Source organism: Lonchura striata, chromosome 7, assembly GCF_050655825.1.
Source record: "Lonchura striata isolate lonStrDom1 chromosome 7, ASM5065582v1, whole genome shotgun sequence".
Lineage (NCBI taxonomy): Eukaryota > Metazoa > Chordata > Aves > Passeriformes > Estrildidae > Lonchura > Lonchura striata.
The window spans coordinates 11,210,044-11,237,791 of record NC_140709.1 but is presented as its reverse complement, the minus strand read 5'-3'; the positions used below and the strand labels follow the sequence as shown (position 1 = coordinate 11,237,791).

Here is a 27,748-nt window from a genome sequence, read left to right as displayed (position 1 = left end):
GAGTGCACCAAGCTGAGAGGGTGATCAAAAGGCCAAGCCTGATCCACCTCATACAGGCAGAAGCCCTCAGTCAAGTGCCAAGAGGGAATTCAGGAGAAGAAATTAGATTCCTCAGCAGGAAGATAAGGCTGTTCCTGCCTGCAGCAGAGACCTGTCTCCCATCTGCTCTTGCTGTGATTTCAGGCAACTGTAGAGTTCTTTTTGGAAGGTCCTTGACATCACCATTTTGAAGGCAGATGGCATTTGCAGGCAGCCTCAGCACATTTGCCATGATAAAGGAGAGCCAGATTCAGAAAACTGAGCTGAAAGGATTTGCCATGGGGAAGCAAGGACATGAAGACAAGTCCATCCTCCCCAGGATTCCCCTCCTGGGAAGAGGCTGAGCTGTGAAATGGGCTCATGCTTCAGGAGAATCAGGTTTGTTGGGGCTGTCATATACATACTCTGCCCCACACTGACTGGATCTGGTGAAAAAGCAACTGAGGTTGTTTTATAATTTTCAAAACTGCTTTAACTGATAATCCTGGAAAGTTGCTCATTCATAAACTCAAAGATTTTTAAAAGAACAAGGAACCCCTGTGACAATCCTCATGTGTCCCCTTCCACCAGTTACTGTCACAACATGTCCATGGCTTTTGGCTGAGCTACCATGTGTTAGAAAGTCATCCATCTTCCACTGAAGCACTGGTAGCCTTAGGGGCCCTATCAAGTGATGGAAAATTCATCACTTCCTTGCAGAGTCACAGTGGTTAATTACCTTTCTTGTTTAAAAAATATAGATTGTCTCCATTCTAGTTTGACTTTGTCCAGCTTCAGCTTTCAGTCCTTCCCACTTCTAGTAGGGACATGCCTTATGTCCTCTTGTGAGAATCCCATCCTCAGAGTACATGTGTCAGTGATAAGTGCAACAGAAATTTAAATAATTCATTATTACAAAAACCCAGAATATTCTTATTATTCCTTAAACCATTCAATTTTTGCCATGAATTCTGGGGCAAGGAGTTCCACAGACTAAAACACTCGTAAATGTGAAGAAATACAATTTATCTGTACCATGGGTCTACCTGAAAAAATAAGCCCTACACAAATCAACCCACTGAAGTTACAGAACATCAAAGGGACTGCAGTAAACTGAAGGGCAACATCAGTACCTGGAAATTTGGGATGGGGTTTAACGTTGGCAGCCAGGCTGATCTTGGATTTTCTTGATAGCGGAAGGGACCATTAAATGCCTGAGTAATGGCACTCAGATTGAAGGCACACACTGCTGAGGCAGCTATGCTGTTTCTGGAAAAGGGGAGGGGAAAAAAATCAATTTAATCATTAGAACATTGACATTTTCATCATAACAGACATCAAACTCCACTCAAATAAAATACATGTAAATTGCTAGGTAGATGTACATTGATACCAATCTCACAGGGACTATAAATAAATAAATAAATAAACTGTAACATGTAGATGAGTTGCATGACAATTTTGAGAATTAATTTAAAGTTTGGTTTTAAAATGTCAGAGATTTAAGGGCCATGGAAGCAGTTCTGACATGAAAGGTGAATACAGTTTAATTTGCATGGATTATTTGTGTCTGGTTTTACTTCTATTTTTTTCACAATCCGTCTACTTTTATTGTTTACAAACAAGATAATTTTTAATCTCTTGTTGTTTCTCAAGGTGAAATTCTATTTCTACAGGTTCCTGAAATCTTCAGCTATAAAATATATCACCAAGTATTATATTTATATACATGCAGTGAAAGGAAAAAGGTGACAGTGACAAATCAGCTGGTTCTGACAGCAGCTCAGCATGCAAAAAGGTCTTGCTAATTCATTGAAAACCTCTATTTTCAACGACCACAGTTCACTTCTGTCTGTTCCCAGGAGGGAACAGGATCTGTCTGGGGCAGCCTGTTCAAGCGCTCAGCCAGGGGAGGCACAGCACAGTGAGGGAAATGCTGCTGTGGGAAGGACTCTTGGAAAGGAGTGTGTTTTCAAGGATGCTGGGCTGCCCAGTCACACTGCACACAGATCAGCTGGCCTTTGCTGTTCCATTTCAGTCCTGAAGGACCCATTTCTGCAGGGTCCTGAGCCAGCTCATCTCCTCCTGCCTCAAGAGGATTGGAGGGCACTTCCTAGATGGTGACCTCAACAAAACTGACTCAGAGGGACATTTGATAAGTGATGACCTGAAACTCAAACCTGCTCCCAGTTCTTCCTTCCCCTTCTCCCCTTCTCCCACCCCCCCTTTTTTTTTTAGGAAAACTACAAGGTTTAGAAAAAAAGATATCAAAATAAAACTAAATATAGGGCCAGCATGAGAGACTGATTCATCATGGTGCCTTTTAAATAACCCAAGCCTTGCTGTATGAATCTTTCTGCTAATTAAGGCAATTTGAATTCCCTGAAAAGAACACTTTTTTTTTTTTTTTTTTTTTTAACTAAACCAATAATTACACTCTCTTGCACACACAAAAAAAGCCTTTCTTCACCATTCCAGGCTGGAAAGCAGAAAAACAGATTCTTTCACAGCATATTTCTTCCTAGCAATACAACACCAGGAAGAACTTCCTGCTTTGCCTTCCCATTCTCTGCTCCCCCCTGCGCCTTGCATCCCCAGAATGATGGAGTAGCTCACTTTGAACATGTCAAAGCAATGCCAGGCAAACCTTTCTCCACTTTTGTCTGGACACTGCTGATGCAGTGCATGCTCACAGACAGCAGCTTTTAAGACAAACCTAATGATGGATGACAAGTAAATGCCTTGAGGCGCACACAGGAAAAAAAAAGACAATGAGGGAGAAAATGGAAAAGGAAAAGAAAGAATAAAATTCCACTAGTCTAATGAAAATACTTAGAAAAAAAAAAAATAATATTTTTAGGGCCTGGACTTCATAGTTTAGTCTTTTCTCTTTGCTGGAAAGGAGAAAGGAAAGAAGTTTTCCATTAAATCTGTGGACCATTTTCTTTTCCATCTGTGGCCTGGCCCATTTCCCATCCCTCCTTATGAAAAGTTTGATCCCAGTCTCAAGCCACTGACATCAACTGGTGCAGCTGGCCCCTGTGTTTTGGTGTGAAGTGCAACTTCCTTTATTCCCACCTCCTACCTCCTGTGACTAACTAGCCAGTTAAATAATGGGTTAAGTTCAAAGAGATTTTAACATTGTCTCTATTGCCTCCCAGAAAATTTTAATAAAAACATCTTAAATATTTCACCAGCAGCTTCCCCCAAAAGCTCTCTTTCCCACTGATCCAGCTGGGTATAACATAACATGAAGCAATAAATCTATATGTGGGTGTTACCACAACCACTAATTCCCCTTTGTTATAAGATGACCCTGAATTCATTAAACATGAATCTTCCAAAGTAAAAAATACCTGTAAACAACAGCAACAACAACAAAAAAAAATCATAGTTTTGTGTTGCATTGGCATTTTATCACAAAGAAACTCAGACTGGTGCATAAATTAACCCTCTTTGGTATGCAGAGCTCATGTAGCATGATATAAGTCCCAGTGCAAGTTAAAAGAATAATTACCATTATTTCTCTACTTGGATGACAAATTGGAACATTTTCTCTTTGAACTTTTAAAAGAACACTATGTTGTAGACCCAAAATGCTATTTGATCTAACTTCAGCTGTTATCAATTACTAATTTCTTCAATTACACAAATGTTGCATATTATATTATCTTCAGAAGATACAAGAGAGATCCTACATCCCTGATGTACAAAGAATGCTCGAGCATACCCTGAGGAGACAGGTAACACTCATCACATCTCACGTTAAACTTGGACACAGCAGAAGAGAACTGACCTAGCCAAAGCTAGTCTATGTCTCCCCCTTCATTGTCCAAAAACATCACAAATTTGATAAATAAAATACAGTTATTAATAGTTTTCTCATTTCCAAATTCCATTTTTTGCTGGATGAATGGACAAATGGATAGATAAAACATGATCACTATGGGCACAGAAATCCTCTCCAACTGAAAAAAAAAAGGGGTCAGCTCAAGTGCCCAAAGCAGTAGCCAGATTTCCTTTTAATGTTCAGGAAGTTTGGCTAATATCCTCTAAATGTTTTTAAAGAATGACTCATGTGTCTTTCAATCTGAGGACAGATCTTCCCCTAGCCCACAGTCAAGGTGCAGTGCTCAATCATGTTTGTTTTTTCTAGTTGCTTCTCTGCTGGCTCACTTTTGACTGACACTGGCAATAGTGGAACAGAAACAAAACATGGGAGAGGGATGAAGGTGGCCAAACACGTACCTATTTCTTGGAATTTATAGAGGGAAAGAGCATTTAGACTCTATTGACTCACAGGGAGGCTCCAAACAGCGTTTAAGCTCAAGAAGTTGGGGCTGATGCTTTGTGACTTCAAGGGCTGAAGTTCAAGCCCTGTCACACCAGCAGGTGACACATTAAAACAGGAAGGTTTGTACTTCAGCAGGGCTTCATTCACTGCTTTGGTTTTCTGGCAACAGGCCCTTACTCATATTGCACAGCACTGCACACAAAACCCCAAACAAGTTGGCTGCCCAGCACAAGCAAGGCACTTTGAGCATTTGCTATATGGAGTAGCTACTCAGATTTTCATTCTCTAGTTTACACGTCAGGCTAACACTCCCCTGGAGAACATGTATTATTGAAACTCAATACCATGCAGACTGGTTATAGCTTGAAACTTATCATCCTAGCCTTAGGCATCAGAGAAAAAGTTATTTGAGCTTTCCTGACTTAAAAATATACATTATGAGTTTTTTAATATATTTTTTAATTAACTCCTCTTCTCCTTTCTGCTTTCACAGCTACACTAAATCATTCCAATTACAAGTTTTTTCAATATTTCAATAATTTCAAGCCAAGAAGAGGTGATTATGAAGTATCAGAAATCATGCCTTCCCCTCAGAGTTCCATGGCTGCTTTTGATTTGTGGACCTCAAACAGTCTGGCAGAGGTAAAGCCCCCCCCTACCCCACCACGGAAATGCTAAATGCCTTGTGGCCCTCATGACCTTGCTATTACAGTGTTGTTTCAACTGCAATAGATGTTGTTTTCAACCTGGGCTGTTTTGATCCCATGTACCTCATTCTTCTCCTTCCAGCCCTTCTCTCCCAAGTGTGTGCACCTGTCTATCTCATGTCCAGCTCAAGTGTTCACACAAATGTGTTAGATTGTCCAGGCAATTGGCCTGGCTGGAAATTAATGTGTTTATGTTGGGTCATTTTTAGATCATCTCTCTAAAATACACAAGTGGGACTGTTCCTGCAAAAAGTGTGAGGTCTGTTGATGCTCAGATTTGTATCAGAGTAAGTTACCCTAAAACTGCACAGTCACCTTTTATGGACTCCAGGAATCTGTGAACCATGGATTAAAACCACTGTCTTAAGGGTATGTTGTCATGATGGATAACACAGATCTATCTATTCTCTCACATTTGCCAAATGATCTTTCATAAATGATTGCTCAGACTGTCTAAGAAATCAATACTTTGTCAGTCTCAGACTGCTGGGGTAGAGGAAGGGCAGTATAGCCAGTGCAACTTACACATTAGTAGTGAAGACACCATAGATCAGATCTTGCTCGGGAAGGTAGAAGGTGCTTTGTAATTCATTGTAATAGAAAGGGATTTCTCCAGCACGGGAGCAGTTCAGCCTGGCCTTCATGAAAGTTGTCCAAGTGTCCTCCAGCAGAAACCTCCCTCCGATATCATTTTTGCAAACCCTTGCCACACGAGAATACACAGTTTTCCCACAGTCATGTTCCACTGCGTTCTCACGGAAGAAGAAGTAGGTGAACAATCCGATGTCATAGGCAGCAATAAAGTTAGGCTCTGAAAAACAAACATTTGAAGAGATTTATATAGGTTAGAAATCAATCCATGCTCACTGACTTACTCAATGCATTGTGCTGCCAGCTCCATTTGTGCAGCCTGTCAAAGCTGGGACCACAAGGAGTTTGGAGTCAGCAGAGGACATAAAAACAGTAGATGGGAATAATGATATATGAGGATATAGCTCTAGTACCTTTTCTCAGATCTTGGAAAGGCCCCATTGTTTCTCCACTTTATTGGCAAAGCTGCTACTGATTTCAGTGAAAGCAGGGTTCAACACTTTGAGTATGCAAGACTATTCTCTGTACCTATACTCATTTTACAAGAGAAAGCCTTCCCATTGGGCTGCTTCACCTATTCACTTTTGAAGTGGACCTTATGATGTGTTAAATATGCTGCGTGCATCCGCCCGATTCCCCAGACAGCTGCACTGAAACATTCAAGCTACTCTCCCAGCACTGTCACATCTGGCTTTTATCATCAAACCTTTCCAGTTTCTAGGCACAAAAGATTATCTTATGTCCATAAAACAAAACCATGCCAGAGACTGACAGCAGTGAAATGTGCTCTCCTTAATGCTTTTTCTCCTAAAACTTTTGTTATTATTTTCACAAGAATTGAAAAGAACCTGGAATTTAGTAGGTTTAGTAATTAATATTTTAATTGGGATATAACAAAGCTTTAATGTGTACAGTCTTTTATCCTAAAAGTTTCTTTGGTAAAAGGAGAAGTTTAGCCAATGAATGATATTTGACTAAACAAACAAACCTTCTCCAAACCTGTTGGTTTTATAGGGTGTTTTTACAATGTTCATTTCTGAGTAGTGCTCAAAGGAAGAAGAATAAAGGGAAGGACAGGATTCCTTTAAAGCTGCAGCCCAGGAGTGAAAGGAGAGCAGAGAAAGGCAGCCCATTGCTGCTGCAAGGCAAGTTTGGGAGGGAGATGATGGTACAGAGGGAAGGGCATTGCAAATCATCTCCTGTCAAACTTTCTCCTTCAAACTAACCGTGAACCTTAAAGGGACCCTTGTGATCCCCAATCTGACCTTCTGTCTAACACAAGCCAGAGAATTTCACCCTGTAATTCCACCATCAGGTCCTGTAACTAACAGGAGAATTAGACCACATCTTTTGAAAAAGATCTGATATTAGTGGACAATGTCACCTGGCTTTACATCCATCACTTCCCTCAGTGACTTGTTCAAATCGCTAAAGACTGACCCAGCTGCAACCTGTATTTCTTTTCCCATTTGACATTATCTGGTTTCAGCTTCCAATCACAGGTTCTTGTCATGACTTGTCTGCTAGATTAAAGAACTTTATCCTTTCCAAAATCTTCTCTTGATGTAAGTACTTCCATATCATGAACAAAACACCTTTTATCTCCTTTTCAGAAAGATAAATAAATTGAGCTCCTTAAGGCTCTCACTGTGAGGCAGGCTTTCCAAGTTTCAAATCACTGAATGGCTCTTCTCTGAATCACCTTCAGGTTTTCTGTTTCTTGTTGAAAAGTGGCCAGAACAGGACAAAATTACTCCAATGTCACCAATGCTGCACAAGGTTATAAATCCAAGAGTCACATTAGTTTTTTTAAGTTACAGTTTGTCTTCCTCAAACTCCCCTGTTCCAGTGTGGCTTCCTTCTGAATCTTTCATTCATGCAATGACAAGAGGAACATGTTTCCAATGAGTGTGTATAGGCTATGATGCTTCTTGATCCTAATTCACAATCTTTCCTGATGACATCCTTTTCCTTACATTCCAGGTCTCCATACTGACTTCAGTCTGCCTGCAGAAGCCTAGTTCAGTCTTAATAAGCTTGAGTGCACAGTCCCACTGCTCTTATCTTTAATTGAAAGGTCCTGAAATCTAATAGAAAGATTTCAAAGATTTAGATTTACCTGGGTGAAAGGAGATAGGGGGAATATTGGGGCCTCCATCACTACAGTCTGCTCAGACTAGAAGTTCTTTGCCCCAGTTGGAAGGTGTGGATTCAGTGCAGGGATTGCTGGTTGTAATTCTATAGCTGGCTTGATGCAGGGTATTATCACGCTGGGGTAAGAACTTCTTTTAATAACTATAAATCCACACCAGCATGGACTCACGTGGAACATAATGTGCTGTGAAATTTCTCATTTTGGAGTGATCTTGCACTGAAACCAGGCATCTTCAGCTGAGTCAGGGTAAGTAAAGAGTGCTTATCACTCTGCAGAACTGGGTCAACAATATGATGCTTTAAGTTGTTCAAATCTTTCAGTGGTTTTCTTGTTAAAATGATGTATTTGGTCCTCTCACAAGACAGAGATCCATATATATGTTGAGTAGCCTGTAAGACCCACTTTTTATATTCTAAATCAACTTTTCTGAACTAATTCCAGGCACTTTTTAAATGTCTTCTAAGCTGCATTGATTATTGCTCCGGAAGCCCTTCCCCATCATAACTCTGGATCTCAATATGAAAAGAGAGAGAAAGATTTACAAGCCTGTCAAGCTGACTCTAATACATCTCTTGCTCAGATGTGACCCACATGACTTTACCATTGAGCCATTTGGAGTTGTATTGTGCTGTCCTAAGTGGGGGAACATTTCCAAGGCTGCGGTAAATAGCAGGATCCCGTCCAGAAAAATCAATCACGGTTGCAGCATAGAGCTCTCCTCGTGATGTAATCACAGCTGTCGAGTTATGCCGAGGGTCGTATGGGCACCGAGCCACTCCATTAATTCTGTCAATGATTTTGCTGAGATTTCCTACCTGTATTTAAAAGGAGAGAGAAGAAAATTTAAAGAGCATCTGACTTTCTTAATGGTATAAAGAATTGGTTTGCCCATGAGTACCTATGAGCAAATCCCTGATTTTTAAAAATCAGGTAGCTAGGAGAATGTAATCTTAGTGATGACTGAAAGTTGATCTTTACAGCCAACATTTGCCAATGTAAGAAGTTGTGTCTGAGCCTCACTGATCCTACTGCTTTGTATAAAGGGTGATTCCCCAGCCAATAAAGCCCAAATCCACCTGAAGTAATCAGGTGCTCCTGGTGCAAGCACAGGGTTTTAATCTTCTGTAGACACCTCCTGAATACATATTTGCCTTAAAAAAAATGTACAAATAAACATTCCTCTGGACCTGCTCCTGCCTTCCTTGAACCCAAAGGGAATTTTGCCATTTATTTTAAAGAAACTTTAAAGTATTCAGCTCAGGAGGCACTCACAGATAAGCTTGTCTATATTCCCTATTTTCAGTGCCATACCCAAGGTTTACATGAGCAGCACTTTGTCCAGACCAAACTCGCCCATAACATGAACACAGCCACTGCCCCAAAGCAGCCCAAAGAAGAAAACAAACATAATTTCAGTCAGCTACATTTAGAACATATTTTGTGCAGCCATGACAGCCTGCCAAATGACTGTCCTTCCCCAGAGCATGTATGCAGCCCTCTCCATCACTGTAAGAGAGGCAGAACAGACCTGTCGACTGGAACACACTGGCGAAAAGGCATTGGTACCACAGGTAAAAACCTTCTTGCCATAAACAATCAGCACTCGGACATAGTTCTGGCACTCCTCCTATAGGGACACAAGACAGACAAAGGATGTTTGAAAATATTATTACATTAAATATACCTGTGTTGCAGCAGGAATGCACCTTCCTTAGCTCTAACTTGGGCTGAGGTTTGTTGCCTCAAGCAGTGCACAGCTGTAGGCAGCCAGCAGTTTAGGTGAGCATGTCCAATTTGCTGGTTATTTCTCTAACCATAGCCCTGCACAGTCCCAGGGTAGGATGTTATCCATCAGGTCAATTTTGTCATAGCTACAAGTACCTCTTTCTGTGCTCTGCTTAGATTGGAGGAGAATTTTTCTCTCTTTCCATGATGATACTTCTGACCTATTTTCCCAGTAATGCTGCAGCTTTGAAAACATTACCCAGACACCAACTCCAGTGAAGGACAGCAGGTCTGTCTGCACTATAATTCAAACCAGTGCCAGCAGGAAAACAGCAGGAACTTCTCTTTAATAGACCAGGCTGGTCAGAGAATCTTGTGTTTGAGCAGGCTGTTATTCCTGCCTCCCAGAGGATTGTGTGCTCAGGATTTTCCATGGTAGAAGGAGTGTATCTTTCAGGTCAGGCCAGTGAGAAACAGCAAGTTCCCAGTCTCAGTTGCTCGACCACTTGCTGGTACCAATAGGCAACTCCCTCCACACGTCAGTCCCCAAAGGTGTGGGGGTCCTGCTGTCCCACGCTGTGCTGGGGTGGCAGCACAAGGCTGCAGTTGCTTTTTTGTTCAGAAAATCATCTTCATGTTGTTAGAGAGAGCCATGGTCCCTCTTTCTCCCCAAAGCCTTATATTCAGAGACCTGTGGAGTGCAAATCAGGCTAACTGAGCATCTCCTGGAGGTAAATAATGGGGGTGAAAGAGGCCACATAAGTCAGGAGCTTTCTAAGAATACACACAAGCAAAGGGAGGTGAGAGACTAGTATGCAATTCCCAGAGGCAGTGCAAGAGGCTGCAGAGCCACCTGCCCCAAGGATCACCCAAAGAGCCCCAGTGAGCCACGTGCACCAGCCTGCCTGCCCCAGGCCCTGGGTCACCTCAGAGGAGAGGATATGAGCAATGACAGGCACCCACTGGGCTCCAAGGGAAGAAATTCTATTATGTTATATCATAAACAGATAAGGAAACTTGTTAAAAACCAGCAACCTCAGCTGGGTTACCCGAGCTGCTTTGCTTTCTTCCCTCCAATAGATCATCATTTGCCACTAAGTTGAGCCTACAGCTGCAGACACCACTTCTCCCTCCTGTAAGCAGCAATCATTCAGCAAGCTCCTGTCTCACAGCACTCCATCCTGTTGATCATTTCTCTGAAGACTTCATTTGCAAGACTCAGCAGTGTAAAAACACCCCCTATCATCTGGAAAGGAAGGGGCTTGCTTAGCTGGATTACACACTATCTTATTTCATTTGCTGTACGGAAAAGATCCAACAGGAAACCTGCCAGTGTTAGCCACAGATGGCAACTGCATGGACATGATATGTGATTTTGAATGGCACAGACTCCACTCCAGAACCAGCCTAGGAGCACTTGCCCAATCTGGAAAGAGGCTACTGAGTGCCACAGACCACATGCTGCCAGTCTTGAGGGGCAGCAGGAATCAGATTTGCAATGCCCGGCACCCAAAAATGAGAGCTTAGATTCATAGCTGGGTCAACTCTTTTTATTTCAGAAGCAGATCAGTCATGGTAACTGTGCATCAGTCTATCAAACAGGACCTCGAGAAGTGCTGTCCCACCTGCTGTGTATTAAAAATAGTGGTTTCATTGCTTCCTTTAACAAGACAAAGGGCTTGCCATCCTCTCTGCCCTCCCCTGTCATTGCTGCATGGTGCTGGGAGCCCTGCCAGTTTCTTCCTGCCCTGGAGATGTCTGCATTTCATGATTGGGTTAAGTCATCCCTCTTTCTGTAGAGTACAGTTATTCAATCCCACATAATTTTAGGACTATATATTTGACTGCAAAGTACTAAAAATTCTTGAACGAATGCTGTTAAAAAAAAAGTATTAGGTTGTCTCCCAACAGAGTGTTGTTTTCAGAATATGATTGATTTGCCATCTAACCTAGAATGCAGTTCTGTACTCAAATTTCACACAAGAGAGTACCCACCTGCTCCCCCTCCACTGCCACCATTCTCTGCTTTGTGCAAGGTCTGAGCACAGCTTCTGACTTAAAACAGCTAAGACCAGTTATGTTGCTGGACCCTTTCCTGCCTAGATACTACAATGTATTCCTAACTAAAGCCCTGTCCAGCAAAAATCTAAATTCCTAATTTGGAGACTTCCCTTTATTTGCACAGAGCTGAATTACAGATTAACAAATTATCTGAGAAGATAGCACACAGAAAGAATTTCTGTGGAAGGTCACGTGCTGCAGACTACTGGCAGTGATTAATCTGTTGCACAATTTTACTCCATTTTTACTGCTTAAAAATAATGCTGCTAGGTGTGGGCCATGCCCACCTGTAGTTGTTCCTATGAGTTAGCTGAGCAGGCATTTTCCCTGGACCTGCCTTACTGATGATGGTAGCAGCACTCCATGCTCCTGGAGGAAGAGCAGTGATAATATAATATGCTCATTTCATGCACTGGTCTCAAAGCAATTTAGACACTTAAAGTAATGTTCTGAAACAGATGCACATTGCCTGCCCTGCTCTCTCAGCTGGGAGAATCCAAATAATACAGGTGCTAAACTTGCTGGGTTAGAGGACACACACAAAGGTCCAACTACCAGACCACATCTCTCCAACCTGCCTGGCCCAAAGCAGAGTGCAGTGCTCACCTCTTGTTTCTTATTACTGTACCCATGGCAAGTCACAGCAGCCTATGAAGCCTCCAACAAAAGCAAAGAAACAAAACCACTTAAATGCTCCAGCTTGCAGGATTTTTCTCAACACAGTGTCTGGGAGATTTAATTAGATCCTTTTACTACCCCATTCTCAAAATAAATAGCAAGGAACAGCCTCCTTTCTGTGCTCTTTAAACCAGCCTGGATTTGCTCTGAAAAGTCATTCAATACAGTGCTCTCTGCAGCAAGTCATAGCTGAGGCAACTGGTTAGTAAAATGATCTCACAAACCCCTACAGAAAATAGGAGCTATTTAATGCAGTTTCTTCCATGTGGCTGGAAAACTCTAGGCACACAGGAAGCAAAAATCAGATGGGCTGTAATATAAGCAGAGAATTTGGCAAGTTTGAACCCACCTCTGTCCAGACAAGACAATGTTTGGATCCTGCTCTCACATTATGGAGCAGACAGTTAAATCTGTGTATGATCAGTCTGCAAATCTCATCACCAGAAGATATTACTGGGATCAAGAGATTAAGGTTTTAAATAAAGGGGGAAGACTGCATATTTATATGGTTAATAAGAATAACTTAGTTATATTAGTTAGGATTATTATTAAATATATGGCAGAGCTGATAAAAACCTGTGGCTCACTGCCAAAGAATTAAGCATATTTCTGATTTTCCTATGAATTCCATGTTACATACTTTTCTTCTTCCCCAAAATTACCTGGTATTCATCCCTTTATTGATATAGGGACATAAATTTAGAAGGTATCACTCTTCTCCAGTCTAATGACACTTGTTTTCCTAGAAAGGAAGAGAATTGCTAATTCTCAACACTACAGACCACAGGATCTCACAGTCAGAACAAACTGCACTGAAGCCCCTTCCTGCCACCTCCTCATTTTAAGCCTAGTCTCATTTATTTAATTTTTTGTAGCATTTAGAATGACTGTTCACGCACTGTCTGTGAATGCTGTATGTCCATGACTGTGGGCAGGACCAGGTCTCTTTCTAGCTCACAGAGACATTAGGTTGTTTTGAGAGCACAATTCAAACCTGAGAATCAAGAGTGGTGCCCTGTTACTGCCTTCATTCATGTGGACAGGTCAGCAAATGGAGGGGCTGACCTCCCGCAGCTTCCATTTGAGGTAAAATCAAAAAGTTTCAGGTTGCTGCAAATAAACCAGCTGTAGATGCTTCTTAGTTTATTCTGTCATCTCTTAACACCGGAGTTCTAAAATGTTAAAAACCCTAATCTCATTGTACAGATGCATTTTTCTTTGAAAGCATAGCTATATATATAGGCACTACTTTAATGGCTTTCTAGTTTAAATAAACTACCCAAGCCCTGTTGTCAGAGATTTCCTTTTTAATTATTGTTTAATACTATTTCATCACATACTGATATATTTTACAGTTATACACTATATGAGAAAAATAGCTGTTGCAGACAGTCTGCCATGCTCAGTAGAGAGCTCCCGGAGCACAACCTGGAATTCAGAGAATCAGCCAGCAGAACTCCAAGTTACCTCTTCTGTGACATTTTAGACTGCAACAAACATTTAATTTATCTGCTGTAGTTTATCCCAATTTATTAAAAATAATCAAGACCCAGCTTGGTTCTTGAGCACTGCTATTGATACACTCCCAAATGTCTGTATTTACCTCTTTGGGCAAGCAAGTCTGTTACTCAGTTTAAGCCAAGGCCCCAATGAAACTACCCTTCTCCTCTGAGTAGAACAAATAGCAAAGAGAATTGCTAATGATTTTTCTAGGCAAATGTTCTTTCATAGATTTCTAATCAAATTTATTTGATGGCTGATTCTGCATCGATAGCTTAGCAGAAGTAATAGGAATGTAGGTTCAGGTCTCTAGGAACAGTTACAAAGGGGATAAAAATAGTTGATGGCCTCCCAGCTATTTCTGTTTCCCCAGGGATTTCCATGGTGTCTCTCCTACCTGGATGCCTATTATTCTTAAATGGTGTGGAGTTTCCCAGTTCCACCAGATAAGCAGATAAGCATCCTCTGCGTGACACATAGCCACTGGAAAGCCTGAAATAGCTCATTTCTCCTTTAGCTAAGCAATTTCTATGCACCAATCCCATTCCACTGGGCTGAAGCCTTGGGCTAGGATTTCCCTGTAACCTTGTGCATCCACAGCAACAGGACACTGTACAAAAAAAGGAAGGAGCTATACTGGCAATGCAGTAGGACAACCCAGCTGGATGCCTATCAGATATTAATCTCACTTCTTTCTTGCTCCAGAAGTGTTATTAGTGCATCATCTCCCTCCTGGCTACACAAACCTCATCGGGCAGAATGTAAGAGCTGCCATTTTTCACTGTCATTTTCACAAATGGTTTCTTTACACAGTTTAAAATGATAGTGTGCTGCTTTTGGAACATTAAAAAAATAATTTTGTCTAATAATTAGACAAAATAAAGACCAAAGTTTTAATGTTGAAAAATTCACAATTTTGCATTCACTAGATGTGGTAGATGGCGACTGTTAGGCAGAGACAAACCAATTACAAACTAGGAACTGAGCAACTCCTAATGAAATTAAATACATCTCTTCCCCTTCTGCTCTATCCATCATTCATTTTAACTACAACCTCTGGATGATTTCATTTTGGAAGACACAAAGAAAGGCAACATAACACTGACTTTGTTCTCTGCACTGTCTCAGTAATGTGGATGTTTTCCAGGGGACAGTTTAAAGATATTGATCATGTTACACTTTATAAATGCTGCAAAAAAAAAAAGAAAATAATTATTACCGGTAGAAGCCAGCGTGGCTCTCCAGAGACATGGCAAGCAAAGCATGTACACTTCTTTGGGGAAACCACAAGTTTTAGTTGATAAAAATAACATCAATGAAAAATACTTTTATGAGGTGTTTGTTTTAATATTGCATGATCTATTGCAGAGAGTTAATTTTAAAATCAAGTTCAGGAACTTATACATTAAGTGATTAAAGTTTGATAAATTACTGTGATGAAAAAAAAATCCTCAAAGTGAAATCACTCATAAAGTTGCTGTTCTAGTGGAGCCCCAGCTGTGGTGGCACCAGCTCAGTATTAACATTTTTCTTAACAAACATTTAAAGATGGCAAAAATAGCAACTATCAGTGAGGTCAATGCCTCACTGTGTGTAGAGAGAGAGAAAGCGAGAGAGAGAGAGAGAAAGCGAGAGAGAGAGAGAGAGAGAGAGTGTGTGATATGTGCCAGGATGGTAGGATGGTTGCTGAGCTGGACTTGACAAAAAACTCCCATTTTTAAAAGATACTATGCATTAAAGAAAGAGGAACAAAAGGGCTTTATGTATAAGCATGGAAATTACATCCCAAGAGTAGAAACTGTTGAAGGATTTAGTGGTCACAGTGGCCAGGCAATTCTGCATGATCTCCTGTGGCAGAGGAGCTTACAAAACTGCCATGAATATGAACTGAGAAGGGTGGAAGGCTGTTTTAATCACACTTAGGCATTAGAGAGATTGACAAGGGAATACAGGTGAAAAATTGGAGTGTGCAGAAAACAGACAAAAAGTATTCAAGGGCAGTAGAAAAATGACTTAGAGAAAGAGGCTTGGAAAACTCATCTTCTTACTTTATCAAAAAGCCAAAGTACTGCATTGCAAAGAACATATTAGGGCCTCTGTAAAAAATAAATACTGATAACTAAAGGGCTCTTTAATCTAGCAGAGAAGGGCAAAAAGAAACCCACTCATGCAAAACTGAAGCCAGATCCAAATAAAAAAAATAAAGTACATGTTACCAGGGAAGGTAATCTGCCATTAGAACAATCCAGCAAAGCACAGGGAGCATATTTTCTTCAGGCCCTCAGTGCAAAACTTTACATCTTTTTCAAAAAGGAACAGCAGACACAGGCAGTGAGCTCAGTTTAGGAATAAGCCAGTGAAATTCATGGCCAGGTGTCAGAAAAAATGGTACCTTCTAACCTTATATCTAAGACTCAGATTTTTCATCTGCCTCTTCTCTAGACAATAGGTACTCAAATGGGAAGTAACTATTATAGCATAATAATTACACTTCTGTGATATGCATTTTGTGGCTTTTATTCTTGTGGTTCTTATTTTTCTTAGGGTACAGGTCTCTGCATTTTAGGAAGAGAGTTTCTAAGCAGCAGGAAGGATCTTATTTAAATACTTAACAGGCACAATAAAAAGGGTATTTTAATACATGAGCCAGTTTTGAAAACTTCCCCTAAAGTATATACGTTATTAAATGGGCAAGGAAAATGTACCAGTCATCTTCAACTTCGGGAAACCAGTCAACTTCGGGAAACTACACTGTGAATTTATGTAAGATCCAAAGGTTCTCCTTATTTCTAGCCTCTATCACCACATATCTAAGTGCCTAACAATCCATAACACATTTATCATCAAATCATCTGTGCTGGGTAGAAACCTGCCATTAGTCAAGTCTGAGGCAGACAGAGCTCTGCACCTTGTACCACCACAGCAGAATCAGAAGTGTTCACAACAGTGCTGCCCTCACCTGCTGCATCCACCCAGCCAAGGGCAAAGATCCTGGGTCAGATCTGGACTCAGCTGGAGTAACACACTTCATCAGCTGCCTAGACTGAACTTGGTCTTTTTGAGCTGGTGCTGAGTCATTTCTCTGCAGTATAACTAACATGAATGTATAGGGCACTCAGCTGTGGACACACAGGGTAGTGTAGATAAAGACCTGAGAGATCAGTGTTTACTTAGCTACTGCAGAATCCTTCTGCTTTTGTAGCTTCCTGTCTTCTTGTCAGAGTCTTAGTCAACACCTTTGTTTGCCATTAATTTTATGTCAAGAAGTGCCTACCAATCTGCTTGACTACCATTCCTCCAAACTTCACTCATGGTCACTGCACCCACCAAATGATTTCAAACTCTGTGTCACAATCAGCATAAACTCAGCTATTCAGAGCATTATGCTCATGACATTTTTTTGCAAACCCTTTGCAGTGTGAGAAGGCAGAAGTGAAGATACTCAAACCATTGCTTACTTTTGGCATAACAGGAACAAAGATTGAAATTACCCTAGAATTTGTTCAGTTACATGTATGGCTTTATCCAGGGGTTGACAAAGTATTTCTAGGCTATAAATACAAATTCTTCTACAAAATCTCACAGACTTTACAATGAAAGAAAAGAGGAAAACCTTTCTTTGCGCATCTAAAGTGCAAAGACCACAAATTCAAAAAAATTCCTCATGTCTTGGTTGTGGTATTTTTCAATTTTGTCCTACTTCTTCTCATTGCTGGCTGTGTTTGGTGTTTGCCCATCCCAACCCATTTTACCTCCGTGTTGATTTCCTGCATGATGTAGTTTCTTCTTGGAACTCTAACGATGTTCTAGGATACTCATACTCCTGTTCTCCACAGCTACATTAAGCAAATTGTTGCCTATCTGGCAAAACCCAAGCTAGCTTTTTTTTTGTGTACATACAAGTTTATACAGTAATCACATAAACTCTATTATATAAAAATAATATTGTCAATGGAAGATCAGATAATCCCATGTTTAAAGAAGCAAACTGGAATGTGGCAGATTCCAGGATTTTGGCCCAGCCACACAATCACTCTCTGCTTGATTGTCTGTGTCTAAGCAAAGATTTTGCTTATTCTGTCTTATCTTTTGCCCAGCTCCTCTGGTTTGGACTAAAAGCTCTTTGCAGAGTTGTATTAAAGACAATGGACACCCTCTCAGTTGAGGACTGAAGATTTCTGAAGCGCACAAATATCACGTTTGAAAAATGAAAAAATTGCTGCTTTTAGATAGATGCCTTCATTTTAACTTTTCAGAAGAAGGGTGGAAAGGCCCCGTGGCTCGATCAGAAATGCCTGCAAACTCCAAACTTCTGGGACAGCATGTACAAGTCCAAGAAATTCTTACTTCAAAGTGCAGTTTAACCGAGTGCACCTGCCTCCCAAGCAGCTCTGTGATATTCAACCTGAACAGATTGCAGTGTGCGAGCAGACTCAATTCTCACCTTCCAGGGAATTATACAACTATGAACTCCAACTGCAAGCAAACATTGAATCCCACGTGGCTGAATGCCAGTGGCTCACTGCTGAGGACCTGGGCTAAGCCAGCCTGCCTGGCCTCACACCCCTCTGCAGGATGCTACCCCTGGCTTGCCACCACTCCACTCCCCGATGTGTTACAAATTGTGTCCTCTCCAGCAGTGAAATCACCTTTAAATTTCATGCAGAGCAAGTGTAATAACTTGGATGGGGAGCCTTTGAAGTGGCTTGCTTGGTGGTGCTTATACCCATGTGGCAGTACAGCTAAACTGCTGCAAATTTGCAAGCTCGAACTGGTGTCAGACATTCTCCGTGTGGATTTCACATGTTGCAAATATATTTACCCATAACATCAATGTAACAAAGCAAAACTTACCTCTGTTTTCCCTTTACTTTGACAGGACCTCCTAGTGTCTTCATCTGAACCCCATGCTGTTGCCTGAAAAACCAAAGTTCACAAGTCACACAAGAATGCCACCAACCACCATGTCTGGAGACTCCCAAAACAAAAGCAAGCATCTCCAGCCAATTTACACAGCCCAATTTAAAAGCAGCATTGTGACAGTAAACATGTATCTAACTCCCACTGTGCTCACAGTGCACACAAATGATAAATAGATGAGAAGTTCAGAGGCGCTGGCAACTGGAATGTTCACAGAGGACAAACTTTAATTTACATGTAAATATAACTTCTGATCATCATTCATCTGGAACGTCCAAGACATAAGCCCCACACACCAAGTCATCACATTCTTTTTAAAGAGGATAGCACTGTAAAAACCCCCAGCTTTCATTGCTGAAAAGAAAAATTCCCTACAGTGAAGTCCATCAGTTCTGCACAAATTTGTTGGTCTTCCTAAATTTACCCCCAAGACTGTCACTTTCTAAGTAATCCTGCAGTGAATCAAGCTGGATCAAAACTGGGAGCTGACAGGTGAAACTCAGAGAGATGGGAATAGAGGAGAAAAACTGATGGTGATTTGTGATGCCAGAGAAGTGGGGCCAGGTCCTGAGGCAGAGTAAAACACATTATGGCTGAGGGCACTATTGACTGGAAGCTGAGAGCATGTGGGGTCCCTGGTCACCTCTGACTGCTTCAGAATGAAGAGGCCCCTTCCTTCACAAGAAAAGTCAAGACCAGAAAAGCTGCATTAGACAGAACTTTTAAATGTAAAATATTTAGCAACATATCCAACTATTCAATGCCCTCCCCAATTTTCCTCCCTTCAGCATTTTTTAAAAATAGTCCTAAAAATTCAAGCAGGTATTGTTAGCTGGAGGTGAAAATACATATAAATATCCCTACTATACATAATACATCATTCTGAGTACCAGAAAAACAGCTCTGCTACATAGGGAAAGGCCAGGCTCACAAAGTACAGATAAAGATCCAGAGCTCCCTTAACAGAGACAGATTTTCTTTATTTTTATTTTCCTCAGTCCATTACCAACAAAGGAAATAGCTTCAAAGTTCGGTCCAGATCTGAACTCTTCTTGAACTTCTCACTGCAGCCAATATGTTTTTTAAAACCTAGTCTGCCATAGAAATTGTCCTCTTGATACATGATAAATCCATTTTTTTTGCAGGAGAAAGTTGGGAAATCACTAAAAAGAGAAGATTAATTTTCCAACTCCCAGCTCAGGTCCATGAAGACACTCATTGAGACCTACAAAAAATGCAACCAGCTAGGAAATGCATTTATATGCAACATCAGGGGAAGGGATAGTTCTATCTCATTAAAACAAAACAACAACAACAACAACAAAAAAACCCACTCCATCTCTCCATTAGCTGAGCATTCCATTCAATTTGACTTGAAATAAAGACTTCATGAGCACAGGCAAAGATCTGGTGAGAAAAGTGAGGAGCACAGGTCTTTCCCTTGAAGCCACTTGGAAGATAGCTCCCATATACTGCAGTCCAATCCAGGGTGGAGGCTAAAAGCTTGTGCTTCAGAAGTGCTTTTGTGAGAGCTGGGATAAATCCTTGCTGGAAAGGATCATTAAGTCATATCCTGAGAGGGAATGACACAGGATGACAGAGCTCACATTGTAAGCCATCACAGGAGAGCAAGGAATTTTGCCTGCTGAATACCAGGAGCCATTGACATTGACAAAGCAACTGCACAGTAGGATTATGATCTGTAATCCCAACTCTAGCCCATGCTCATTAAAATCCAGTGTCTTTGTACCTTCAATTAAGTTTTGACAATTTTAATTAAAAAAAAAAGAAAACGATATATTCAGAAAAGAGATCACTTATTGTGAGGAGGCCCTTCTTCCCATTTTAAAACCAGAGACAGAGGACTTTCCATTATACAGCCCCGTCTATCTTAACACTGCTTGACAGGAGAAAATGAAAACAAAAATTGTTGGTTGCTTCAGCAATCGATGCTGCTTCTCTGCAAATACTCTGGGTCATCTGGGATTGCAGCAGTGCAACACAGAAGAATTTGGCCTCCCAGGGGTCACCCAAGTCTTCCTGCCAGACACCTGCAGCACAGAACTGCGAGGCATGAACTTCGAGCTATGCAAACATAGCTCTAATCAGAGCACTGCTCTCCTCCAGCACTGTTCCAATGTGCCTAAATGTTTTCTTTCTTTAGGCACATTGCCCTTCAGCCTTCTGAAGCACTACCTTGATGAGTAGTGATACAGAAGATCTTAGTGATGGCCCAAATTATAGCAACATGTTGTTTGTGACTACACCATTAGTCAGGGTGCATCTCATTAGAGCTAAGAAGATAATTAAGCAATATGGCAAGCCAGAGCAACATGTAAAATATGGCAAGCTGTTTTATAAGTCCCACACGTGTCTTTGGCAGGACAGGGGAGAGCTAGCTTCAGGGCTGAGTAACTTCAGTGACCTCTGGTGACTCAAAGAAAATATTCATGACCCTGCAAAGCAGAACATCTTGACAATAATAAAAGTATAATTCTAAAGCCAAGCAGCTAATGTGCACTGAAGTATTTGTACTGCAAGGTCCACTGACCTACAGACTAGACCAGGCCTTGTGCTGGACTCCCAGGAGCCCACACACATCTGTGGCCATGGCCTGTGGCTTGGACCTGGCTAGGCTCAGACCTCTGAGCCTGGGGTTTTCACATGAGCTCTCCAGCATTATTCACTTTCTCAACTTGACTGATCACCTATCTTTTCAGGTCAAAATGTCCCACCCCTGTCACCTCTGCTGCCCTGGGCTACTCTCAGCAAAATCCCTGCGGGATGCTGGTGGTTCTGTGTCCTCTCCCTGGTGTATCCAACCCAAGCCCCTCCTCCACAGATGACCACATGTTCTTCCTCTGCCTTAAATACATTTTGCCCCAGGATCAAACTACTGGACACTTGACAGAACAATTTTCAGAAAGTTCTCTCTCTGGGGTGCATCTGTGTGTACCCATATATGTATCAGTGAGGCACAGACCTTCTTAACACTTGCATAACACCACAGCACTGTAAGAGATGCTTTGTACTTTGTCCTCCTTACCTGATCATAATGCTTCTCAAAAGCCAGGTTCTTGAACAATGGCTTAGATGCCTCCCCTCCCTTTCCTCATATCTCTCAATAAACCAAATTATTATTTTTTTCTTTTTTTTTTAACTGCTTTAACTGCCTCTGCACACTTGGGTGAGGTACAAATTGTTTCCACCAGATGTTTTTGGTCACTCTGTTGGGATATCATCCTGAATTTATGATTAATTTTCTCAATTTTCTGAGACATTTCAGTTTCCCAGCTCCAGAAAACACATCTGGGACTATTTTTATACCTCCTGCTACATGTGTCAGTCAAAAGCAGTACACGTCTCTGGATATGCATATCCATATGCAATAAAACAATTTTCATGGCATGAGTTGTGGAAGACAGTCTGGATGAAAACATGACAAACCTGGGAGGAGGGCTATATCCAAATACAGGACAATATGTACTAGCCATGTGCTCAAGCAACCAAGAAAACAGCTTTTTGGGGTGTCAGAGTGTCAGCAATTTCTCCCATTACATCCTTATATAGAGAGCACTCCAGCATCTCCTGCTACCTCCTTACAAACTCTCAAGTATTTCTTCCCTCATGCATTTCCAGAAGAAATGCAGTATCCAACAGTGTTTCCAGCCACTTTGAGGACCTCCTGTATAACCACATGGCCCATTTGCAGGATTGGGGTACCCAGATTCATGTGTCATGTGAAAGGAACAGCTCAGGTCTGCAAGCTGAGCCATACAAACCACGGGCAGGACTGTCCAGCCACCTGTGCAGACAGAACCAGAGGACAAGCAACTTGAAAATGCAAATAAACGCACCTTCCTTCAGCCTATTTGCAAGGACAGCTTGCCCTTCACATCTCTGTTCCTCGAGTTCTATGCAGGCAGATTTTCTCAAATATTTTTTTAAAACCTACATGTTAGTGTATTATTTCTGCATTTTTAGAAGTCCCACGAAGGAGACAATCACAAAGAAGCATTTGTGTGCACAATCACATGTACCCGGTGTGACATTGCCCAGCTAGAAATTAACAGAAGGGGTCACAATAGCTAAGCCTATTGTGCATATCTGAATATTCAGAGGTCACCTCTGGACACAGAAAGAAGGAGTTAATGTCTGTCCCAATAAATTATAAGCATCACAGTTTGCTACCAGTTCTGACTGCAGATCAGCAGTGCTCTAGAATTCTAGCTCATCATGTGCTGTCACATCAGTTATTCAGCACACACTGCTGAGAGAAGCTTTCTAGATACATTTATTTAATTACCTGCACATCCCGGTCTTGGCTTCCAAAGTACCTGCCTGTCACTAGGAAGTCCTGTTATCAATAGTTATGTGCATCCTTAACTCTTAATGTGAAATTTCTTAGACTTCTATGGACCAGCTTTTACACTCAGGTCAGCAATTTATACTTTAACACCACAATATGAATTTATAGATTAAGTATACTGTAATCCCTGCACTGTACTTGCACAATAGAGGTTGCAAGTCTTCATGCAAAACCAAAACATTGCTTTAAAACTGCAAAGATTGGAGAAGAATATGTTACATGCATATTTATCAATTAAACACATTGTTAATTAGACCTATCTAAGGTGTTTTATTACAAACCTATCCATCTGTTCCCAGCCTCACTTCCATGAAACAAGCGCTGCATGCAAACCACTTGCATGCCTGCAGACAGACCCACAACCATGTTCTTCTCTCCTATTAGGAGAAAAATGTGTGATACCAGAATGCACATTGTATATGTTTGAAAGGAAACAGAAATCCCTCAAGTACAAGCTTACTAGAAAAAAACAACAAACTCAACAAACAAAACCACCACAGAACAAACAAGCAAACATCCCCCAAATCAGGTACTGATTCTGTGAGATGCCAGCTTTTTCTAGAAGGTACTGTGTTCCTCAGGTTTCTGCTACTGTCAGCAGATGCAGAAGCAAAAGCAGCACCTTGTGTCCCAGGCTCAGGTGTGCAGGGATTGCTGATGCAGGAGTTTCCATTTCCATCAACCCTCTGCAGTGCCCACAGGAGACTTCTCAACCTGCCCACGGAATGTGAGGTGATTTTGGTTCTCTGCTTGTGCTGCGAGGGCACCCCGAGCAGAGCCTGCCAGTCACATCACCCCTTGCTGAGTTATGCAGGAAGGAGGGCAGGAGGTGCTGTGCTGTGACAGCTATTGTGCACTAGAGACCTGAGCTGGCAGAGTTATTCCTTTCCCAGTGTATTTATTTACATCTTCCTTTCCAGTAACTGTACAAGGCACTAGTATGTTAAGAAAAATGTACCTCTGGAAAAAAAAACCCCAAAAACTTGCTTCCTATATTCCATATATGGACAAAAATCTCTTCATCTCTTACTTATATTCACATTTTTTTTAATCAGTTCATTTCACAGCAAGGTATGGAAGATTTTCTTCAAGTCTACAGAGATAATAATGTGGAGAGACTATGTTTCTGCCCTGCATTTAGAATCTGCCAACTTTAATGTAAATAAAGCACATATTTACACACCCTACTGGACCACTTTAGCTTAATCACATTCTTAGGGACTTTGCCAAATCGGGGTGCAGAGTCATTCCCTCAGTGGCTGCTCAGAGGCTGCTTCATTCCCTTACAAGATGCCAGCCTCAATCTTCCCATCCATACTGATGAACAGATTTCAGACCTCTAAAATATCACCCATAGATTCTTGCTGATAATGAAAAATCCATTTCACAAGTGTTTCCCTATGTTTCTATATACTTTGTAGTGTCTACATAACATAGCAGCAGTGTAGATCTACCCTTCTCTGGGCAAATGCTGCAGCATTTAAAAGGAATTTATAAATGCTGGGTCTTACAACACTTAAAAGAAAAAAAATCTTTTAAAGAAGTCCATAGGCTAGATGCAGAAAATCCATGAATAGGTTCTTCCATTTCTATCATGTTTACAGTGAAAATATTCCTACAACACTTCAGGTATTTCTTCCTTATTTAATCCTCCAGAACTTCTCCATAAATACTTTCTATTTTAGTCTAAAAGTAGAAAGTTAAATTCCCTTTTTGAAGCATTGGTTTTTGTCTCTTGAGGAAAAGGAACATTTACAATGCTCCATAAATAATAACTTTTTGAAATCTAACTTCCTTATAAAAAAGCACAGTAGCTTAATGCTCTAGAGGCCATTTCTGAAGTTTCAACACTGGTAATTTATTAAAACTGTGATAAGCATGTCTGATAAAAAGATAACTAATACCAAAAGAACAGAATGCCAAGCTTCAATAATTAGTTCTGCTCCACACTGCAGTATACAAATTGCAGATCACTGCTGCGTGCAGTGACAGGTATGAGGAATGATCATGGAATTCAATCAATTCATTGCAGGGAGAGGAGGGGGTTTGGATGAAGGGAATTGCATTGTGTGTTATCAAATTATTAATTGATTTCTCTTCAGTGATCTCAGATCATTCAAGATGTGGTAAAATTCAAGCTGTTTGCTCTATTTAAACCCATTGTGCCTAACAACAGATCGGCTTAGGAGCGGCTCTTTGGGAGAGGCTGGAAAGTAAATCAGCTGGGTAAGACCTCAAATACAACACCTGGAAGATGGAGGTTCACAAATAAACAAACAAACAAGTGAAAAAATCCATCAGTGGGTTTCAGTTCTTATAACCTTAATCTCTGAATCAGACCCTCTCTCTACAAACAAATGTCAGCATCTCACTGTACAGGGACTGCTCTTGGCCTGGCATTTATTGGCTGCTGTACACAACTGCTCACTCTGTTCATGCCAGAGAAGAAGTGGATGCTTCATACTGGAATAGTAACAATGGAATAATCCATCAAAAGAAGGACATGCTCATTTTAAGAATGGATATTTCTCAGTTCCAAGTAATATCATCTTTGGATATTCATGATTCTCTGTCTCACAGACTATTACCACATCCTTGCAAAGGGAAATGCAATAGTCTGAGGTACATTCCTCTGCCCTGGTTCACCTATTGCACAAATTAGCATTCGACCAGTAAACAGGGAGGAGTATTTTCAGAAGACTGACTTAGTTGTTTCATTCTCAAGCCTTGATGATTTAGAGTAGTCTGTCCCCTCACTTTATGTTTCCAGGCACAACTGGACAGAGCACCACTTTAACGCCTGGCAGAACAGGGCCCCAGACTCCAGATAAGGGAGCTCTTGCTCTTTTGATCAAGCTATCTCAGCCCAAACGAGGTCCTGTACCTCAGCTGAGCCATGGTCACTCACCCTGCTCATGGTCCTCCTGTATCTCAGATGCAAGGTAAAATGCTTCACAGTTTTCCTCCTGTGCATAGCTCCGCAGCAAGTGGGTAAGTTCCTGTACCACAGTTGGGTGTCTGTGCCTAAAGGCAGAATCTGCTCTCAACTGCAAATGTTACTCTTTCAGAGAAAGTTCTTAGCTGCTGTGAATTCTTCTTTGGTGGTCAATGCTACTGATTTTCTGTCTTTCACAGCTTCAAAATCCCTGGTTATTTACTTGTATTATAGAAGGACGAAGAGGAGTGAACTGAGATTGTGACCCCATATTTCTAGGCAATATACAAACATGCTGTGGGAGAGAATTTCTGCCTGAGAGCACTTGCAATCTAAACAGAAAACACAGGTACATGGGAGGAAGGGAAAACCAGATGCACAGAGAGGTCAACTGACTAGGAAAAGCCACTGAGCATGTCAGAGGCAGAGATGAGCACTGACCCTTGCTCTCTTACAGACTAAAAACTTTCCTGTCTAGCACAAATGAGTTCTTAGACAGCCATTTTTTTGCTAGTGTCACAAAATACATCCACTGAATCAGTGGTGTGTGAGGGAGTGGGGTTAGAGATTAGAACAATGGGCAAGACTCTATGCATCCTGTCCTCTTCTTTCTGACATCTTGGGGCGCAGCCATAGTCTCATCTACAAAAAGAAATTTGAGTTTTTGTGCCATTGACTTCCATTTGTCCTGCATGGGATTCCATTAAACAACAAAAGGTCTGTAAATCTGACACTCCCCCCCCTCTGCAGTGTCAGGTAGGAATTTACAACTCCAGACTATGCATTCCCTTATCTGAAAGGAGCATTGTGTGTGGCTTAACAGATCATGGTTTCTACAGTGCACCCAAATGGAAGTGCTGTACAAGTCCAAGTACTATTAAAGAGGATTGTCTACAGATTTAGTAAAGAACATTTGATACCAAGTACTAAAGCTAAAATGGTGTTTTCTAAGATAAACAACAGTCATGCACAGGTTACAGCTTTTTTCAGCTCTTCAGGAATTTTAGTGTACAAAGAACATGTTACAATGAAGCAGCTGGCTCAGTCTTAGGTGCTGTCAAATTAAAATTCATATCTGAAGCAAGCAGATTGTCTTGCCACTGCTTTAAGTGTATTTTCAGTAACTCTTCTGTAAAGCATTTGTAACTTGATGCTGAATCCCATACAGAGGAGAATTTGAGATTTTTAACATAATGGAACTTTGTCATCCCAGTTTGCAGCTCTCAAAGCACCTGTAAACCTCCACTGCAGGCCAGGACTCCTGTGCAAGCCTGTGTAGGTACAGCCTTATCAAAATGCATTACGAGAAAAGTGCAATAATAAATGGGGCATTAGATAGCGGTGGATGGCAGAGCACTGAGAGGCAACAGAGCACAACCACACAAAAGGGAAAGGTCACAGCTCACCAACCACATAACTCATTGTGAGGTTTTTGTAACCAGAAGAGTTTTATTATATCAAGGATGGGATTCTTCTGAGACCCAAAGGGGACACATGGGAGAAACCAAGAGGAGAATGCACATTAACAAAAGACAAGAGAGATGTCAGCTTAATGGGCTGATTCAGAGTGGGTTAAACCTCTCATTGACAGTGATAAGAAGGTTTGCAGAAGACCCTTACAGTTAATACAAGCACTAATGCAATGCCACAAGGATAGGTGCAAAGAGAGGGGAATCAGTGTAAGGGTACAAAGATGCTGGGATGCAGAGCTGTCCATAATGATAAAGAAAGGAGGGTGCACTCTGCTCTGCCTGGGTGCTGAGCTTTGACAGTTGCATATTTACACAGCAATGTT

At 41.3% G+C, this 27,748-nt stretch overlaps 1 protein-coding gene across 13 annotated transcripts in view; it reads right to left on the bottom strand.

Annotated features, from left to right (window-relative positions):
- Nucleotides 1-27,748, bottom strand: part of SEMA5B (semaphorin 5B) — a 269,934-nt gene that overhangs the window by 62,776 nt on the left and 179,410 nt on the right. For all 13 annotated transcript variants that reach the window (XM_077784940.2, XM_085584195.1, XM_021526078.3 and 10 more), the window contains 5 exons: nucleotides 18,584-18,646; nucleotides 9,294-9,392; nucleotides 8,367-8,580; nucleotides 5,545-5,830; nucleotides 1,152-1,287 (listed from right to left, as the gene is read on the bottom strand). In XM_077784940.2, coding sequence (XP_077641066.1) covers nucleotides 1,152-1,287; nucleotides 5,545-5,830; nucleotides 8,367-8,580; nucleotides 9,294-9,392; nucleotides 18,584-18,646 — 798 coding nt within the window. The remainder of the gene's footprint in view (nucleotides 1-1,151; nucleotides 1,288-5,544; nucleotides 5,831-8,366; nucleotides 8,581-9,293; nucleotides 9,393-18,583; nucleotides 18,647-27,748) is intronic.